We start from the raw sequence: 21,727 nt of genomic DNA on the forward strand, positions 1-21,727 counted from the left end.
TTTCCCTTTCAAGGTTGAAGAAAATGGCCATGTGTCTGCGTGTGTGTGTGTGTGTGTGTGTGTGTTGGGGGGGAAAGTGAGAGTGATTTTCATCCCGCTGAATGAGGTGATGGTGACTCACCTTCAGCCCGCCAACGCACACACACACCTTGTCTCCTTCCTCCTTTCCCCTCCCTCCCCTGCCTTTGATGTGTGTTTGAGTCGATGGCTAATCAGGTAGCATCAGGCCTAGTCCTCATTTCCCCTTCACACTGGCCCCATTAGGGAGCAGGCTTTCTGGAGCAGGCCGATAAGGACAATACGCTCTTCTTGGGCACTCTCTCCTCCATATATACCCTAAATCTCCCACTACTCTCTCATTCCTTCCTTTTCTCTCATTCTGCTCTTTCCTCATCTCTCCAGTGTCTCCCTCATTCCTCCATCTCTCATTCTCCCTGTCACGTTCCTCTCTCACCTTTCACTTTTTCCTTTCCATCTCACCACCTTTCCCTAAATGTCCCATTACTCTCTTCCTCCTCCTTTCCCCATCTTAACCTCTCCACTCTCTAAATCACACGGCGCACCTCGTTCCCTTCATTCCTTTGTCGGCCTCCCGCTGCATCCATCGCCATCACTCCACTTTTCCCCGCTTCATTCTCAAACTTATTCCCTCAATCCCCCAACAACCTCTCTTTGAGTCTCTTCCCCATGCATCCCTCTTCCACTACTTCCTCCTCTCCTCTTTCCCTCTAGTCCTCAACTCTTTCCCTCTCCTTCAAATTGTCTCCTAATCTCTTTTTCCCTGCAGGTTTCCTCACTGTCTCAAACTGAACCATTTTCCCCCCAATTTCCTTTTACCTCTTCTTTTACTCCTCGAGGGAACACACCAACTTTTTGAGGAATTGGCTTGATGGTCAACTCGCCCACCACGAGATGGGAACGCGAACACAGAAATCTGTCATGTGTCCCCTGTTTGCTACAATATTCCATGTTTGAGCATTAAACCTGACAATATTTATGGTGGGAGAAGGAGCCTTTATCCTGAGTTAGACAACACACATTCACCATAAAGTGTTTCCGGTGGTGTGTTGAAGAAAAATGGACGGCTTAGAACAGCTATACCTGGCTAGTGTCCAGTGTAGTCTTAATGTTGTTGATCGACTTTATCATTCGCTTATGTACACAGGAAATGAGGTAGCTCTTTCTTTTAACCCTTTACTTTAAATACATGGCAATGCATTACTGATCGCGTCCACTTATGGGCTAAATGCAGGCTTTTAAGACCTTTTTTTTCCAGGCGATGAAAGTGCTCGAGAGATAAAAAAACTTTTAATTCCACTGCAGAGGCACAGCTTACTTCCTGCTGTTATTCACTTATTAATATCTGTCTTTAAGTTATGGCAAAAGCTTTATATTCCAAAGTTTAGCAACACTTTCAGGGAAGCAAATCTCCGGTAGTAGGACACGTGTTTGTATCTTTTATGTCATTTTATGTGGAACATTTTTTTTTTTTTTTGCATTTTTAACTTTATTGAAAGGGAAAGCTGTAAAAAGATAAGGAAAGCAGGGAAGAGAGAGAGAGGGGATGACATGCATCAAAGGGCAAGGGTTGGAATTGAACTGGCATCGCTACAGTGAGGGCTTATAGCCTCTATACTAGTCTATAGTACTACCACGCAACCAGGCCGCCCCAACTGGTCAACTTTTACTGTAAATATAGAACTGCTGGTTCTCCTTAGAGATGTTACATTGCCCATCCATCCATTATCTACACCGTTTATAATGTTCAGAGTCGAGGGGGGGCTGCCTATCCCAGCTGTCATTGGGCGGGAGGCGGGGTACACACCAGACAATCACAGGGCTGACATAAGCCCCTTTTACACCTCAGCGCCGTAACGAAGCTCCGCCGCCATGCAGCCTTTGCCATTTTACATTGGACCGGTGTTGCGGAGGCAAAACGTCCGCGAGGTGTACAAAGAAGACGGAACGTAACAGAGGCCTAATAATCCCACCTTGAACTGGCAGTGTAAAAGGGGCTATAGAGACAGACAACATTTCACCCTCACATTCACACCTACGGGCAATTTAGAGTCACCAACGATCATGTCTTTGGACTGTGGGAGGAAGCCAGAGTACCCAGAGGAAGACCCACGCATGCACGGGGAGAACATCCGAACTCGGAGTCAAACTGGTAAACTTCTACATGTCGGGCGAGAGCACCACCGTGCAGCCCATAATATGTTGCCCACCAACACATATATTGCACAAATATAAAAGCTACCAGCCAGTCAAGGCTATGAATTGTTTTAAATGCCAGCAGAGGAATCTGAGTTAAAGCTCCTCAGTGAATCCCTCCATGCTCCTGAGTGCTTTTTAGCAAACCACGCAGCCTAACCTTCCGACAGGGATCAGAAGAGTATCACACATTATTAGCTTCAGACAAGCTTCTCGCACTGTTCATCAATCAATTCAAGTGCTTTTATGTATTTAAGTCCCTGCATTTTATGTGTTCACTGCTTTCGCTGCGCCTCTCTCTTTCCTGACACAAACCTGCCCACTGTTTTCCCACACCCCCACCCGGGTTACCTTGAATGACAAAAACACGCAGTGAATTGGCACTGTTGGTGTCCAAATACGCCGTTGGACGTGGCAGCAAAATAAAAAGTGACTAAATTGGTAACTAGATACAGAGAAAGTGACACTCCAGCCAATTAAAAAGACAGTTCTGATCAGTCAGCTAGATACAAAGGCGGACAACTTAACTCCGAAGCGTTGTGTCCTCATTCTGCAGCCAGTCACAGCTGTGTTCCAGTACGCAGTGTTCCAACATCCTATTAAACAACAGAAGCAGGGAGAGTAAGTCCACAGTATTTCTCAAGACAAAGTGTTTGTAGCCTACTGGAAGAGAGTTGTTTAACAACCACTGAGAAAATATTTCTTAACTTTAATTTTATTTTTCTTACCACTACGCAATGGGCCTGGGAGTGGAATAAGCCCTCCTCTGGGATGTTTGACTTTACAGCTGTTTGCGGTGTTTATGTTCGTGGTCTTGTGTTGTTTAATGCAATATACATAAGCATGAATTTGGCAAAGGGTTCAAATCCCAGTGCTGCAAATGAAATCAATATACAACATATTAAATGCACTATTATATTAAGTTTTTATTATTGTAGCTGTATGTACAAATCTTGCATAATGTATGTTCGTATTTACCTGGATGTTGTGTCTTTCTGACACGACTGCATCATATATTTGTCAGAGCCTAAGACATACTGTATGTTTCTTTCTGTACAGGATATAATGAACAGGTTTGTGCATGATGTGATCTTGAATTTAGAGCGTTAATATTGTTTTTGTGCAGCATTTGAGGCTGCAGATGAATGACTGCAGTCAATGGAAAGCAGTGCATTTACCTGTTGTTAATGCTTGTCATTGCACACAGTAGAAGATACATGAATGTTGTAATAGATAACGCATATGATCCGGCACTGATTCATTTTGAAATATGCGCAAAAATTAATTGCAAAGTGTAGATAAAATGCTGGAACATTTTGTCCCCGTGAAAATGAATCTCTGCCTTCAGCCTAAATTCTCCTGCACCAACAGGACGTCAGCATTTTGCTGTAAAGTCTATAAAAAGTAACCACATAACAAACACCTACTTTTTTAAAAGTGAAACATTGTGTGAAAAACTGTCTCCTTTTTCTTGCCTTCCTTTTTTTTAAAGTGACCTAACTTAAAGCCGAGACATGTTGCCAGCACTCCTGTCAGTTTTCTTTCTTTCTCACCCTCCGTGTCTGCTCTGTCGTTTCGTGTTTGCGGTGTGACAGAGCCGCCTCTCCGGCTGAAAGACATTTTAACAGTAACAGGGCTGCTCAAAGCTAAAGCAGTTTTTCACAGGAGAAACTGGATGTTTCAGGTGTTGTATATAGATTAATATGACATGACAATTTTAAAATAAGCAAATTATATACATATGAGACATGTACACAATATTTATCGCACTCCGATTGGAAAAGTCTGTGCTCTGTGCTGAGGTACCTTCCCTTAAGCTGATTTATTAGTTAGTTTACGAGTTATTACATGAAGGTCAAACAAATGCATAATGTAGTTATTGCTGTAACAGTAAGATGGTCTAGCTTTGAATACATCTATTAATTACCTACACCGTTTATTCTGTTCGGGGTCGCGGAGAGGCTGGAGCCTATCCCAGCTGTCATTGTGCGAGAGGTCGGGTACACCCTCGACTGATCGGCAGTCAATCACCAGGCTGAGACGGGCCGAGACAGACAACTTTTCCTGCTCACACCCACACGTACGGGCATCAATGAACCTAAACAGCATATCTTTGGACTGTGGGAGGAAGCTGGAGTAGAGGTCTTCACGGGTCTACCGGAACCCTAGGGACCTGGACTTTAAATCTGTAATAACTAGTGGATTAGCATTGCCATTTTTATCAACACAACATGGATAACAGAAACCCTGGATGAGTTTTATGAACTTTCTTGGCGGAGGATGCACGGCCAGGCACAGGGGAGAAGGCTACAGCACACAGGTAGGACAGAAAGTTTTGTTTGACAACTGACTAGCGGTAACTTGTTAATAGCAAAGTCAGAGCTGATCGGGTCTGTTTCGCCCGGCCGAGGTCGGGTCCGACATTTCTTGGTTCTGCACGGGTCCGGGTCCCAGCTTTCAAATAATAGACAGATGCTGTTCTGTTCCCGGTTGCACATTTCTGGGTCTCTCTGGGTTCGGGCGCAACATTTTTGACGTGTGAAGACCACTAAGCCGGAGTACCCAGAGGGAACCCATGCATGCACGGGGATAACATGCAAACTCCACACAGAAAGGCCCTATACGTCTGAACTGGGATTCGACCACTGCACCACCGTGCAGAACTGTTTTTAATACATTCATTGCAAATTCAGATTAAGAATGAGCTTGCTTCATTTAACTTTAATGACTTCCCGCAGGAAACTTAGAGCTCATAGTGATATACGTGCATTCCTAGCAATTTATACAGATGTGACACAACTAATAAACATAGAACATAAATAAAGGCTTCTGTAAATTACTTTTCTTGTTTGATTTATTATCATTGCAAATCATCCTTGTGAGTTCTGCTTGTATGGTCCCTCTCCACTCATGTGGTACTGTGGTAGTTGCTGTAAACAAACACTATTTGTTGCAGAGCTGCTTACGACACAGGCTTTGATCGCAAGCTTTTTGTGTGATTATTAGCATGGGCAACCACACACAGACCTACAGGGAAGTCCAGACTGGAGCTGCGCACACACACACTAAAAAACACACAATAGGCACAAGCACTCCAGTCATTTGTATCTTGAAACAGGGATCAAATAGTGCCTCGTAAACACTGTAATGAGCGCAGCGATGATCAACAGCTCCTCTGTCTCTCTTTCTGCGTCTCTGTCGTGGTCGAGGGCCCACACTGTTCACAAACAGCCTCACGCTAATTTGGGATGAAAAGAAAAATACTGACTTGCAATATTTCGCTGGTATACCACAGATTTTCAAGGGACCACACATACAGCAGTGAAGTACCACCCACTCTCATTTGATGAAATTAGGTTAGGAAGGAGCCTGTTCTGTGCTTTCCTCTTTTGTGAGAGAAGAGCTCATGGTGTGGAAATTAAGAGCCTGTATGTGCTTGTGTGTGTGTGTGTGCATGCATTCGTGTTTGTGTGTGTGAGAGGCTGACTAATCCCTCCGCAGAGCTGAAACGAGTTAAAAACACATCAAAGGGAAGCTTAACCTCTGTGAAACCTCACCGGGTTTTCAAGAACAACAAATGATCATTCTCCTCATTGTTTCCAGGGGGACTCTTTTCACCGCTGCGCCGCTGACTTTTCCCTCAGTCCTGGGAGTTTTCAAAAAGCCTGTGGTTTCATTTTTAATGACTGCGCCGTTTGTGTAAGAGTGTGTGTGTGTGTGTTTGCCAAAGAATATAAATGCCTAGATGTGTGAGTGGGTGCACGCATGTGTGTTTGCACATAAAAGAAGGGTATTTTTGAGTGTGACACGGCAAATGAGGAAAACCAAGCTAACAAGGACATGCAGCTCGGCTCTAAATCATTAAAATGTACGACATCCTGACCGGCTATACAACAGCTATGTATGTACAGAAGCAATGAAGGATAAAAAAAAGGGGTTTTGGGAGACAGGTGGGGGGAGAGGGAGACAAGATGAGGAAGCCTTGAGTCTTGAATTCTCATTATCCCAGTAAAATAACGCTCCTTTTCTTTAAGATATTTGCATGCTTCTTTTCCTCGTCTTTGATCGTGCATCGACCGCCATAAGAGCCACGAGTCACCTGCAGATGCACATGAAAAGGCTGCAGGTCAATAAGGTGCGAGTGTGTCGTTGTCCTTCCTTCGAAACTAAAATGTACAGAAATTATAAGACGCTTTTTCTGCTTAGAAGTCGTCGACACCTTTGTGTCAGCAGTCTTTTAACACTGTTGGAATGCTTGTTTATGCAATGTTAAGAGGTAGCATTGTTAGCCTGTTGTTACACACCTCCAGCTGGTTGAAATAAGATACTGTTAGCACACTGACAGATGGAATAAAACTGAGGAGAAATGTACGACTGCTTAGAAATCTATTTGTTTTTATTTTTCCGTCAGGAGCTCAAACACGGCAACCGAGAAAAATCAATAAATACATTTTTTTTTAGGTATAAAACAAAATATAAAGCAGCATCTCCGATAATGAACATCTAATGTAATCATTCGCCCACAGAGAGAGTCGCAGACACACAACGCGCTCGCACATACAGACACATTCGCCGCGGTAGATGCGGGACACATGGCGCACAGCTGCAGCGTAATCAGACACTGTGTTACAGGCTTACACATCCACATCTGAGGTATGTCTGTGGATACTGATGATGTGCTGTCTCTCATTTATCCAAAGCAAGACTCTTTCCAGTGTGAGACACATTCATCAACACTAAAGGACTGATTACAGCTCATCAGAACTGCTGGAAAGTGCAGACACAACACATGTTCCAGTGCTAAGTGCTACTGTTTTGTTGCAGAAGTAACACAGCTAATGTTACCAGCTACCACTGCTTCTAGCATTGCAGCATTATGAGGATGAAATCTCTGAATTGAAGTTTAAATCTATAAATAATATGTTAATTTGCGCCCAGGATAAATGTCTTCATGGTATAGTAGTGGTTATATTTTTTGATGATTTGAGGAGATTCCATCATTCGCCGCTTCCTGAGCCCCCCTCCGGCAAAAGCCACCCTGGGACTTGACTTTGACCTGCAGGACATTAACCTCATACAGCGTACGCTCCCCGGTGAGGAGCTGGAGGTCAAGGAGTCATGACAGGTCAAAGTCTTCAGGGGGCTTCATTTGATCAGGTCCCTGCTTGTTCTCCCAGATCGAGCATCTTCCGCAGAGGCGGTCGGCCTTTTTTCCGGAACACTTCACCCAGAGCCTGGGACTCACCTGGTCTCTCCGGCCCTGCTCCGCTCTGCTCGGAATAGGTGGGAATGTCCCTTGTCGCTGTGTGCCAGCTCAGGGGATGAGGGGCGGCGGATGGATAAGGGTAGGGTTGAAGGAGGAAGTGGGCGGGCACTGAGGGAGAGGGGGAGGTGAATAGAAGAGCGCTGGTAGTCTGCCTGTCGACGCACGGACCTCTCCTCCTCCAGCTGCCTACGCAGGCGCTTGTTCTCCTGGCTGAGGGCGTTTAACTGGAGGGGGAAAGAAGAGAGGCATATGCAAAGAGGAAAGACAGAATATAGTGAAAAAAAGGGGGAAGGAACAGGAAGTTCAAACATCAGATTCATTTAAGATTTTAAAAAAGCTTTACTTGAAGTTACCAGTAAATATCAACCATCTAACTATCAAGTTGATGAAGTAGCTGACATCCTATTACGTGCTTAATTCATCTTTCACACTTACTTTCATGCCTGTTGGAAAAAAAAAGGGAATGCAAATGGAAAATTGCGGCCGCGTTTCAGGAGAGTATTGTGCTCACAGTTTGAAATGGTTGCAAGTGGGAGTCATGCGACGGTGTAAATTTCGACATGAAAACAGCCAATTTGAGCGATCATTAGAGGTCGATTTGACACAAAATCATCCGTGACTCAAAACAAATCGCACATCGTCAGAACATGATTGGGCTCCCTGAAACACAATTACAGCCTAGCTAAATTGAGGGTGTTTTATTTTTCTGACAAGGACATTTGGGTAAAGGCAGGGAGGAGCGTGAGTCAAAAAGTGGCTTTAAATGCAACGAAAAATATTAGCATTTACATTTGTTGTACGGCGCGGTAATTATATGCAAAATGTGCCAGTCTAAAAATTGTAATAAGGCAGATAAAAGAGGAGAAAGGATTTGAAATTATGTATTTTTAGCTGCGAGGAGGAGTAAAATAAGAAATTAAAGGACCGAGAGACAAAGAGACACGTCGGGTAATGACAGTTGCACTCATCCACATCTGTTTTTTATTGCGCGCGTATGTCTGTGTGAAAGCTGCGGTTAAAGAATGATGTCACATCGACATGTCTGGCCATGTGTGTGTGCATGTGTGTGCGTGACTGTGTGTGTGTGTTAGGGCGAGAGAAAAACACAAACGGAGATGAGACAGACACATTTCCGGACTGTTCTGCTAATGTTACCCTTCCAGACAGCGTGCACGAACACGCGCGCGCACGCACAAACCTGCTCAATAAATCAGAGTATTAAATAGCAGCATCTTAGGCTTAACCCTGGAGGAGCCAATGACATGTCGATGTGTCAAAACTACCCTAAGACGCTTACAGAGTATTTGCTAACATCCTACAACGTGTTCATTTCATGTGACGCCAAAAGCAATAGAATTTCCTGATGAAAAACACTGAGGTTGACATTTATAATTAACCGTATATTCAAAGAGACCTGTTTAATTTTCCACGTCTTTGGATGCTCTGGATGCTTTCCTAATTGCAAAGGAGGGGGGTGAAATTAAAAATCACAGCTTGTCTCCTCGACGCTCACATACCGCGAGTGAACTGGCGTGCGTATGTTGGGATGAAAAGGATGTGTATGAATGGGGGGAGAAGAGAAAAGGACACAGAGGGGGTGTTTTTATTCCTGCTGCATGAGTGCGCTCTCGCTTTTATTTTGAAAGGCTGGTTTCCAGTGGAGGATTTTAATACAAATTATGAAAATTAAAGAGGTAGAAAAGCTTGGATAGAGACGGAAAATTCTTCTTGTCGGCAAAAAAGTTTCTTTAAGGGAGTTTTGGCTCTGTTGGCGTAGGATGATGTGCTGAAAACAACACACAAAAGACGGGGAACATTGTGCAAAACCTGTCAATCCTGTCGCTCCCTGCAGCAGCATGTAGTGGAGGCTGTACTTTTGTGCACTAAACCATGCAACAACCTGGACATTCTCTGACACCAAAGCACAAAAACATCCCCCCTCACGCTAATCAACTCTTCAGAGAACCTCGGTTCCTCTCAGCTGTTGTTCATAATCATCCCAGTTGATGGAAAATCACTTAATTCGCATCTGATTTCGTGTGACATTTCAAAAGTTTGCGTGAAATCCGCTTGACAGTGGGGATGGAAATCATGCGTGCGCGTGTTGTGTGGCGGGTGTTAATATGCGCCTGAGGGTGAGGGAGGAAGCCGCAGCACTAAAGCAGTTTGTGACGATGAGTAAATGAGACTGATGTGAAGCAGAGACACAGACCTGATTTATAACCGGACGCCTTTCACACAGATAAACCGAGACGTTCCATTCAGCTTCTTCACTGGTATCTGTGCGTGTGTGTTTAGTGGACAGTGAAGGGAATAGGTTTGTGTAAATGAACTGTCTATATCCCACCTGTGCTTGTATGTCTGTGTGTGTAGACTGTCCATGTCGGATCGATATGTGTAATGATTCACACCAGAGATTAAGAGGTGCTATTACACACCTGACCTGCTAAACAACACCTCTCTCTCTCTTCCCCGTCCGTCTGCCTCTTCCTCTGCCTCATCGTGCAGCTAATGCCATCTGCTTTCCTCTGAAACAACACTACATTAAAACTTCAACAAGTACCCGCTCTCGTCGTAGCCCGTCAATCAGTGGGCCATTCGGCAGACTAACAAAAGTCGGGTGAGCCGTTCCCCAGGCCCTGGAGTTTTGGAGAACTGAGGGGGCTGAGGAGTACTTTTGATTTGTCTCTCCTTTGGTGATTTGTTGACTCTTGTGAAGTTCAACACAAGTAAAAAATGTCAGCTTTTCCTCAGAATATTCCTCTGTGTTTTTTCCCCCACATTGTTTTATCACAGCGGGCCATTTCCCTACGCTGTCACGGAGAGATCAGCGTGCCTGTATTGATATACATCCCTCTCTCAGTCTCATGAAAGGGAAATCATTTACCAGTGGAAAGACACGTCACTGCTTTTTCCCGATACGATTTGTCCCCCCTTCCCCGCGCTGCACGCACGCCCCCTCCTCTCTGCCGACTTTCACTTTTATCGCAGGAAGAGGAAATGGATGTCTGCGTGCGCCTGTGTGTAAGTGTTTGAAGTTGGACGCATGAAAGCTTCCTCTTCTGTGTGAGCTCAACAGCAGGTGGGCCGGTGTGTGGGTGTGTGTTTGTATCTGTCGGGTAAAAGGACTGCCAGGACCTTGTGTGTGTGTGTGTGTGTGTATGAGTGTGCTTTTACTTGTTGATTTAGCATTCCGATGGCCTCTAGGTTGCTGCGCAGTCTGGTCTGCATGTCCTCGATTTTGTAGAGGTTTAGAGCCACGCAGCCGTGCTTCTCCATGCTGTAACACACGCATAGACACACACAGATTAGTTTCTTTACACTAAATCTTTGTAGTTTAAGAAAACAGAGTAATAAAAACTTTTCTTTCAAGCCTCACGGTCAGCTTTAATCTCTCTCTTCAGTGGTATCGTTTGCAAGGCAAAACCATTCGAATGAAACGTCCTTGAAATCTGGGGCATAAAGAAGTTGGAGTGCATCATCTTCATTATAACCTTCTTCATTATAACTTATTACTAAACTCAAAGATGGGTGAGCAAATGGGTTCCAGAAATCATTAAATTATATATGAAAGCGCATCTAAAAAAAAACACAAAAACAAAACGAACACAACCGCAGCCAGGGAACATTAAGAGTACAAGAAGCCATTTAAGATTTAACTGTTTATTAAAAACGTTTTGGGGGAAATGACAAACAAATGCGAGGGTCTGCTATCTTCAGACTCAGGGCTGACTAAGGAATGTCTATTAAATTAACGACAGTGGATAATGGTGCTCTGTGCGGGCTGAAGAGCTCGCTGCCCCCGCTTTACGCTCTTTCTTTCATGCCCCAGTGAACCTGTCCAGTTAGCATTCGGAAAAAACCTTCTAAATACTTTATTGAAGACTTCTTAGCCCATTAAAGTACCGCTGTACCTCCCCAATGTTAATTTTCTTGTAAAAGAGCAAGCTGGGATTTTCTATCAGAGCGGCGGATGGAAAGACGGTCCCGTTTTGCTTCAGTTGAGAAGACGCGCATGCTCATCCAGACGCTAATAAATGGCATCATTGTTCCTGAAGATGGGGGAGAGCGGAGACACACACACACACACACACATACAGAGAAACTTTTGGCCCTATTAGCAGTAACTTAAAACATTTAAGATCTGAGGAGACATTTGAGGGAGATGCTAATATGTGATCTGACATTTTTGTCATTAGTGAAACAATTCAGCAACCATCTAAAACCTCAACCAACAGACAACAGCAACACTGTAAACATACTGGCTGTTAAAATCACTGCATTAAAACTACATACTGCTCAATCTATGCAGTGGGATTTGTCATTTGGTTCTTTAATAGGCAACGATGAAACCTTGACTGACAGGACAAAGCTAAAACACTGAAGGAGGCAATGATCTAAACAGTAAGATAATACAAATGACACAAATAACAGTAAAGTTCTGATGTGAAATAATACTTCATGAGCATTCTCCAGCCTATTGACGGTAGGATCCAGTGACTGATTAGCGCAATCTGATTGAGCCTATGGCCCACTGATGAAAGCCTTTGCATTTGCAGTATTCTGGACTGGGTGTCTGTGGCGACATTCGCAGAAAAAATCACAAGCAGCGCCCAGTTAGTGACGCGTTTTCCATCAGCCAGCAGTGGTTGGTCTGCCAGAGAGGGTAGGCGAGGGTAAGTGTTGCGAGTAAACAGTAATCTACAATGTCTGAACAAACAAAGAAAAGATGGATGACTACAGATACAACTTCAAAAATAAGTGAAAATCCAAAGAAAAAGAAACAAATTCGACGCTCAGATGAAGGCAAACAGTCTAACAAGGAACGCGACCGCCAGCGAGGAAAATCAAGAGTTACAGCCGGAGTCAACCGTGGACATCACACATGCAACACTGTCTGGATATCTGGGAAGTGTGTGCCTGCAATTATGGTTTATTGCCATTGTTGCCGCCAAAGAGAACAAAACTGAGATCTTCGAGATTACCACTTTAAATCTTAAATTAAAGTTGAAGACAGAATAAAAAAATAAATATAACTACAGTATATAAATACTCGGGGTGGGAATTGCAGGGCGACTCACGATACAATATGTGATATGTGGCCCACGATAACGATAATATTGCGATACAGCGATTCTGCGACAATTCACATTATGAACTGAAGAACACAAAATGCCCCTATAAAAGTCAAGTGAAGGATTAATGTATTTATTCAGTGCAATTTGGTGTCAGTTTCACAGAATTTGACGCAATCTGAGACGCAAATGTTTTCAGTCTGTAAACTAAATTTACAGAACAATACAAGCTGTAAAAACAAACTAGGACTCTGGATTTGAAAGTGGCTGGCGCATCTCGTAACTTCTTTTCACCACTGTCCGACATTATCCCGCTGTCTTCTTCTTTTATCCTGCCGTCAATTTCTTCTTCGCCCAATTAATTTCCGTTCAAGCTACCCTCACTCATGTCATGAGCGCCAACGCGAGGAGTCATGACGTAGTGATGCGGTGACTCAAAATCGCAGGGAAATCTGTTTAGATGTTTAGAACGCCAGATATTTGTAAATTAAAATATGGATATTTGGGAGCAGCATATCGATAATTGTATGGCACGAGTCAGGACGACGATATATTGCTGTATCTTTATTTAGTCCCGCCCCTAATATATATACAAACAGATAGAAGAAGAAAATGAACTCATATGTGAACTTCCATACATACACCAGCTGAACATAATCTCCTCACTGCCTATTAACCAACAAAATAATTAAGCTCGGCCGATGTAAGCATTTTTTTTCAAGAAACCTCATTTCCTGAGAAATGACATTCCTAAACTGAACATAATTGCAGCTGACCCTTCTGAATCTTTTAATTTCACACCATAATGACGATACAAAGAACATTAATAAGAAGAAATGCAGAAGCTTCCTTTGATCTCTAAAATTATAAATGCCTTTTTAAAGATGCTGCGGCGAAGGAAAAACATTAACTTAAAGCACAAGCCAACTCCATAAAATCCAAAGCGTCACATCTCTGCAGATTCCTCCCATGATTTAAACTCTTCCCTGGATGTTAATGTGGTCCTCAGCAGATCATGAAACATCATCGCAGCTGAGACAACTGTGTGAGATTTATGCCCCCGATGTGAGAAGGCAGCGATGCGCTGAGCACTTGGCATCGCGCCTGTGTAAACATGTGTTCTTGTGTTTACACGCAAACATGGATGTGTGTAATTAGCGGCCTAACCCAATCAGTGTGTGTCTAATTACAGTCATTAGTGTCAAAGCCAAGCTGCCATGCTCTCTAAACCAGGCAATAAACTACATGCTCTCCCTCCCGCTCCAATCTTGCTCTCATCTTTCTTATTTACTGCGCTCATCTCAAATTTTATGCAAGACTTGTCTGTCTCCTCACACAGACGCCTTCTTATCTCCTCTTTCTGTTTCTCTGTCGTTTTACTTCTCTGTGTTTGTACAAATCCTCGCTTCTGATCACTGGCTGCTCTTAATTGGAAGCACATTGTTAGTGGTGCAGTGATGAAGCCTGATGCTTTATGAGCGCTCCCCCCCCGCCCCACATGGGCTGTGCCAGACAGTCGCAGCAAACAGCATCAATCTCTGCTGCTGCCACTTAGTGCATTTCAATGTGCGCGGGAATTAGAATAGTTTCAGATGTAATCTGAGATAATTTGAAGTGAAATTTGAATGATTTTGATAACAAACTAATTAGTTTGAGACTTGGATATAATCAAGATACTGTTGTTTCGCATCTGTGAATTGCATCTTATTCAGATTTCAGAGCAAACCTTCATTAGCTCATTGTTTTACAACACAAACACTGCGGCAAGACAAAAACAGGAGCCATTTTTACATCATCAGGGTGGATTCTTCTTCTTTTTACGCATATTAAACACTTCTGGAGGGAAGACAGGAAGGGAAAAGTAGCATCCTTTTTCCTATGCAACCGTACGAGTATGGAAAACGCGTCACGCTATACATACAGTAGCCCCTTGGAGAAGTTTGTGCAGGCACATTTAACAAGATGATCATGATCTGTGGGCTTTTGATGGGGTTGTTCATTGCTGCCAAAGGCCCAGCCCCAAGAATTGTTTCCTAATTTCAATAACAGGCCTCTTATTTTGAAAATTTTATTAGCTGTCAATAGTGCTAGTTTTAAACTGTTCAATAGAATGGACTTCCTACCTCAGTTAGTAAGCCAACATGACAAGAAGACCTTACGGTGCTCCCAAAGAACGCACATCTACAGTTACATCACAATAGGACGACTGACAGCTCCAGGACAGCTACTAAATGGATCTGGATGCTGGATGTTGTGCACAGGTCAAAGTTTTACTCTGATGAAACCATGCTTTGTGTCGAAACATTTGGTCTTGCTCCTTATTTAAAAGATCAGCTTTCCAGATCTCGCCCTAGTTTTCTGGCTTGTGCATGAGCCGGATGGAGCTCTAAGTTGGCTAATGCACAAAGATTACTTACCGTAATATTCAGTGTATAAGACGCACTTTTAATATGTTTTTTCATCTAAAAAGTGGGCTGGGTCCTATATATCGGTGCGACCAGTACACCGGTATAAGATGCAGAGATGTATATTGTGTTACAGTATTTTACCCAGATGATGGCGCTATCCGGTTGTGAAGTGGTGATGTCACACCTCCGCGTTAAACTGTTTCCAGGTCCGAGTCGCTACATCGTCTCCTGTTCACAATATGCCGCAGTAACTTGATTGTTGCAAACGCTTCGTCAAGCACATGCACCGTCATGATCGCCACTGCAGCCGCCACCCTCGCAACAATCAATGTTAGTGTAGGCTTCCTGCTACCGCTAGCTACAGCACCGGGAGCTAGCAGGATTACAAACTCGACATGGCGAGAGCAGATGGTAGGCTGTAATTTGTGTTTGTTTTGAATGTGTTTTAAATGAAAATACATTCAAATAGTGTTGAAATAACTTGACATGTTTTAATTAATAGATACCCCCCAAAACAGACTGCGTCTTATATTCCTGTGTCACTTATATTCCCGACTTTACGGTAATTCTAAAGCCAGAAAATTGCTAGCATGACTATGAACTTCCAATTGCATTTTAAGCTTTAACTTGAAGGAAAATTGTTTGAATGAGTCAAATTTTGAAAATCTGAAAATAATCAAAAAACCTGCAAATGTATATTTTTTTCAAAATAAAGTAAACTTTTATTTTGGTGATAAAAAGACATTTCTTGCCTTAAACAACTTTTCCAACTCTGAAATAACACCATGAATCTGAATGTCTTCTCCCTTTGTCTCTCTCTCACCTTTCCGTGGTGCAAAATGTCATCCACCATGTGAAGCCGTGACACTCCCGCTGCTTTGGAACAGTAGGCCGTGTAATCATAATAAATTTCTTTAATAAAGGCATATCTAATGACAAAACCTTCACACCGTGTTGATCGCTGTCAGTGATAGTGACAGAGCAGAGACACTGGGAAGATATCCCCTTTGCCACCAGTAATGAGATTTAGACACTGAATGTATACGGCTGCCATGCAAATATCATGACATATCTGTTGCCTTATAGATGTATGATTTTCATACATATGGCATTTTGGGTAGGTGTGTAGAGGAGGGGGGGGGGCACAATAATGAAATGAAATAAATTAGGAATCCTCATAATAAAGAAAACGGGCGAGAAAAGAGAGAGAATGGATAGGGAGACACTATGGAAGAAGCTTTCATTCACTGTTTTTATCTCGCTCCATGTTATTATATTCGCTCAATCAAAACGCCTCTTATGCATACATCTATATGAACTGCCTCTCTCGCTCTGTCCCTCTCTCTCTCGCTCATTCGCAATTATGAGCGAAAGACAAAGAAAAGCGATTCATCTTTCTGTCGCGGCCCCTTAATGATATCATTAAAATGACTGACAGCTTTGAATAGCGTTGGAAACCCACCCCAGTCAAAACAAATCTGATCCGTTTTGGAAACAGAGCCTGGTGCTTCGTTAGGGGAGGGGCGCAACATGAGTGTGTGCATGTGAAAAGGGAGAGAGAAGGGGGGGGTTGTTAATGAGGGAGACCTCAGGGGGTCACACTGAGGGTATGGGGCGCACCGCCACAGGCAGGTGCCCCCACAAACACCCTCTACCGCACTCACACACCCTCCTTTCTCACTTCCATCCTACACCCGATCCCATCTGTGCCACATTCATTTTAATGGCCTTAATGAACATAATAAATATATCTCCTCTCTATTGATGAATGCTATTTGACAGCCATGGGGGTGGCAAGCAGGAGAGGATGGGCTGTTGATTGGAGTGTAATCATTGTTAAAAGCCCAGCATGAATAACGGATTCTGATTAAAGAAGAGACATAACACACACAAGCGCACACACACACACACACACACACGCACACACTCACAGGTGGCAAGGCCCACGGGGTGTTTCATTCACAACTTGGCACTCCAGCTGTTATTATCATCATCAGCTTTGTTCAGGCTAGATTGTGTGTGAAAGAGCGAAACATGGTGGGCAATGTTTTGTCAGAGGCGAATGCTAAATGTATGCACTCATATGTACGGTCACGCACACACACAGATGACTCACGTGTTCTCGTCTCGCCGGATGCCCTGGTCTCTGATCTGGGCCTGCAACAATTATAAAAAACAAAGCCTGTTTGTGATCGACTCTCTTATTTGTACTTCCTTGTGTTTCCACCCTGCGCTTCTTCACCTTGAAGCGCTCCGCGTCTCTCTCCTTCTCATTCGCCACTTCTTTCAGTCCCTTTACCTCCGCGTTCAGCGTGTCATTAGCTTCCTGAAGATGTCTGCCAAAGCGAGGGAGATGCAGAGACGTAGTTAAACAGAGAGATATACATGGAGAGGCAGACACGGTGAGAGAGACAGACACCCATTATCATCAAGAGACTCTTGTTAACATGGCAGGGAAATATTCTGCCACAAAACTGCAGTGGTGCCTGTTTCTCTGCTTCTGAACGAGCCTTTAACTAGCACAGACACACAAACACACACATCCTGATCCATATAATGAAATGCTATGCTTCCACAGCCATCTATCACTTACCCCTGTGGCTATTTATTCAGTTTGTTATCCCACCAATCCTCAGCATCAAAAGAATTAAAACAAGTTCTTATTCATTTGTACAACAACACTATTTGTGCAACACATTAAATTGATGTATTTGAAGGGAGAGGAAGCAGAAACATAACCCTCTGTTTATTCAGACTTTAAGGAGGGAAACTTCTACGACTTCACACAGCTCTTGTGTTTCAGGTGTAGAGAGACTTTCAGTAAAGCTACAGGTTAGCATAACAAAAACATAAGAACAAAACACACACACACAAGTTAAGAGAGAGAGGGAGAGAGTAAAAAAGGAGACGAACAGACAGTTGCAGCGCTGCTGGGCGGGGCTGAGGAAGAGGAAGGAATGGCACCGCAGGGGGGTGGCATGACAGGAGACGGCTAGACCGCTTTGATCTCTGGAAAGAGGAATATGTCACGCCCCGTGTCTGTCTTCTCTTCTGTGTGTGTGTGTGTTTGAGTGTGTGTAAGAGAGAGTCATGATGATACAAACATGCAGATTGACTATCAGGTGTGAGTATGTCCATCTGAATCATTATAACACGTGCAAAGAAACACACATGCAAGCACTAATATCAAACTCTTCCAGTGGGAGCTAGTTAGCTAATGTAGGAGTTAGCTGAACTCTTTTGCCCCCCATCTGTAGTCACCTTTAAGGGGCCGTATCTTTTAAATAGATATTCTCATATTCTGCATGGGTTTCACATTTTTGGGTGTTTATTGTTCACAATGAAAAAGTGAAAACTGCATAATTCTGTGTTTTTCCAGAATGACATTTTTAAAAAGGTCGCCTCTGAAATGGGCCGTTCAGAACAGCTGCAGGTTTCTACGTAGAACCTTGCTTGCGCTGAAATCGACCAATCCTCATTTACCGTCGTTTACCTCAGGCTGCCTTCTTGCTCTAGCTTGTAGTCTAGTTGTTGACAAGATTTCAAATACTAGTAACCAATCCGATAGCTCCTGGCGATTCTGGCTCGTACATACACGGCCAAGTAAGCGATCCTAGAGCAGCCATGTTTTCTACAACTTTGGAGTGACAGTGTAGTGCGGGGGGAGCGTCAGCCAGTCGTGGCTAAGGTCTAACCTTTGAATGGCAAAACGGCTTGTTCGTTTCAGGAGGAAGGAGAGGCTCCGAAAAATAATTAAATGAACATAAAAAAAACAAAACAAACAACACCAACGTGTTTCAAAAACATGTTAGAATCATAGAAAGTTAATTGCACAGCTAAAATATGTCCCCAATAATAAAATAAAAGCTAGTGCACAGGTTTAAAACACACTCACAGCTGTACTCCAACAAATATCCACTCATTGAGGATTTAAAAATCTGAACGCAGTACTCACTCTTTCTCTTCAGTGATGATGAGCAGCACCTTGTTTTGGGCCTTTATCTGGGCAGTAAGGCTCTTGTTGGAGGCCCTGAGAGGAGAAGACAAACTTGTGAAATCTTTTTTTTAAGGTTTTTGTTTTGGCTTTTGTCTTTATTCATAGGATAACTGAAGACAGACAGAGAATTTGGGGAGGAGAGAGTTGGGGATGACATGCACCAAATGATCGGCAGACCGGGAGTGGAGCCTGCGATCAGCGCCTCGAGGGCTGTAGCCTCTGTATGTGGGGCGCCTGCTCTACCAAGTGAGCTAAACCAGCGCCCCAGACTTCTGGACTCTAATGATAAACTGTAAAAGTACACAAGGCAGGATGTGTATTAAGAAATACATATGTGCCAGTTATCCTTATTATACACTACATTATGTTTTGCAGCACAATAAGAGGACAGTACACATTAAGAAATGACGCTCTTCTTCTACACACTTTTCTACACAACAAAAAGTTTTTTCAATGGAAATGTTGTCAGTTATAGCAAAAAATATATATTAGAGTGTTAATATGATCCTACTTTTGTTCCGTAATCCACCGGTTGACATTAGTCATGACCAGCTGGCTCTCCTGGCGAAGGTTCGTATTGTCAGAGCGTGTCCCCTCCAGCTCCAACCGGAGTGTCTCAACCTTTAACACACAGACGAGTATAACCAAGTTATCACAAAATCATGCAACAGTTTAACCTGCAAAAATGTTTGATGCAATTTCTTTTTTTCCCCTATTCTTTGACAGGATTTGTGCTGCAGAAAAAACAACATTTTGGACAATATTTTAGTCCATTGTTGTTTTAATGTACCTGGGTTAAACAGAGGTTTGCAGCTTAAATGCATTGCCTTCTGTCAAGGAAAATATTATCATCAAACACTAGCAAATGTGTGGTGGAGGGAGCCAAAGGTGTGAAATGAAGGAGGGTAAAAAAGGGATGAATGTGTCTCTAATAGGTAAAAAGAGAGGTGAAAATAAATGTCAAAACTAGCGCATAATAGCAACACAAGAGAAAAATTAGGTAAATGGAGAATAATGGAGGATGAAAGAGATGGCATTTGCAGACACAGGTATAAATAGCAGGGTGAGGTATTAAGCGGGTGCAAAGGAGGGAGGATGGGGGAGAGCAGGGGCAGCTCGGAGACTGGAGATTGGAAAGAGGAGACGACAGGTGAGGGGTGAAAACAGCGATGGGATGGCACCGGCCAAACTGCTGACTTTTTCATTCTGCTTATCAGCGAGGACCTTTCCATGCCTAAACTCTCGGGACCCTGACACATTACCCTTATCGCCATGGAAACACCTTGATATACCATCCAATCTTCCCATAAAAACTTTTCAATATGTGGGTTACGATTTAAGTAACCAAAAATGTCAAGTGATTAACCTAAAATGTCAAAATATCAACTGCTGTGTGCACATATGTATGTTTGCATGTGTATTTGAAACACCATATGAATGCCAGATATACTGTTGTTATATGAGTTGTATATCTTCTTATTCATTTTCTTGTGAAGGTTACAGTGTCTTAACATATCGGTAAAACTCTTACTCTTCTTATTCATATACAAAATGGTTACAGTACTACTGCTTCTGCACCCCAAGTTTACAATGAAATAAGATGCTTCTAGTTGCCTGGGGTCAAATATTTAAAGTTTCACGACTTTATCTGAGACAACATAATGTTTACTCCTGCAACATATCAGCCCTGGGCTACAGAGTCAGCAGCCAGTTCAAGAGTTCAAATGTAGCACTTATTCTAAGAAAGAAATTCAAACCACTAACATAGAATTGTAACAGCTTTTGCCTGTGTTCTTCTGGGGCAAAATGTGCAATCTGAATGTAATAATGTAACTAAATAAAACATAATGCTGAATGAGCCAATGTTGTGCCACGTTTTTCTAATACCGGCTGTAGTGCTGTAGTAATGTATTGCATACAAACCTACACCTGACATAACATTTTATCACAGAAGGCAGTAGTCAAGGCCCTTTAATGTACTTTACGTTTCAGTTTCGTTCTCTTTGGCGGCACCTATGGCGACACCAATGGCAATTGCGGGAGCACACTTCCAAGATATCCTAACTCTGTTTGCCTTCATCTGAGCGTCGGATTTGTTTCTTTTTCTTTGGATTTTCACTTATTTTTGAAGTTGTATCTGTAGTCGTCAATCTTTTCTTTGTTTGTTCAGCCATAGTAGATTACTGTTTACTCGCAACACTTGCAGAGACCGGAAAAGCAGCCGCTTAGCTCCGCCTACCCTCTCTGGCAGACCAACCACTGCTGAGCGATGGAAAACGCTTCACTAACTGGGCGCCACGTGTTATTTTTTCCGCAAAAGTCGCATCAGACACCCAGTCTGTAATGACAGTGGGCCATAGGCTCTATCACCACTGTGTTATTTGGCAATAGATAGTCACTTATTTAACATTTATTTAAATGAAAATCTTTGAGATCATTACTTTAACAAAGAAATCAGGGCTGTATCATCAGAATAATTTCTCTGTTCTCTGTGTTAATCTGTACAGAAAGTAATGTAGTCATTCAGATACACCAAATCAACATATTCTAAAACGTATGAGGGTTTGACTTCGACATCGACAAAGTCTGACACGTGTAGCTTGGGCAACCTCCAATTCGCCACAATAACATGGGATAATAGAGATGCAGCTCAGTTCAGAGAATGATCCTTCAACAACACAAATGAATAGGCTGCCTTGGATGTGGAAGGAAGTTGTGGAGATGACAGAGAAACATAATCAATAATTCAAATTTCAAAGCATTATGA

The 21,727-nt window shown here is 43.0% G+C and overlaps 1 protein-coding gene across 1 annotated transcript in view; it reads right to left on the reverse strand.

Annotated features, from left to right (window-relative positions):
* Positions 1–7,455: 7,455 nt before the first annotated feature.
* The window catches only part of LOC138596230 (myosin heavy chain, skeletal muscle-like), a 111,205-nt gene continuing 96,933 nt past the window's right edge, over positions 7,456–21,727 (reverse strand). Inside the window, exons 23-28 of the mRNA XM_069667853.1 lie at positions 19,472–19,581; positions 18,919–18,993; positions 17,206–17,299; positions 17,080–17,120; positions 10,658–10,760; positions 7,456–7,704 (exon numbers count right to left, since the gene is read on the reverse strand). Coding sequence (XP_069523954.1) covers positions 7,456–7,704; positions 10,658–10,760; positions 17,080–17,120; positions 17,206–17,299; positions 18,919–18,993; positions 19,472–19,581 — 672 coding nt within the window. The remainder of the gene's footprint in view (positions 7,705–10,657; positions 10,761–17,079; positions 17,121–17,205; positions 17,300–18,918; positions 18,994–19,471; positions 19,582–21,727) is intronic.

The sequence above is a fragment of the Semicossyphus pulcher genome, unplaced genomic scaffold, assembly GCF_022749685.1.
Source record: "Semicossyphus pulcher isolate SPU_LCO1_2020_fin unplaced genomic scaffold, fSemPul1.0.p SCAF_18, whole genome shotgun sequence".
Lineage (NCBI taxonomy): Eukaryota > Metazoa > Chordata > Actinopteri > Labriformes > Labridae > Semicossyphus > Semicossyphus pulcher.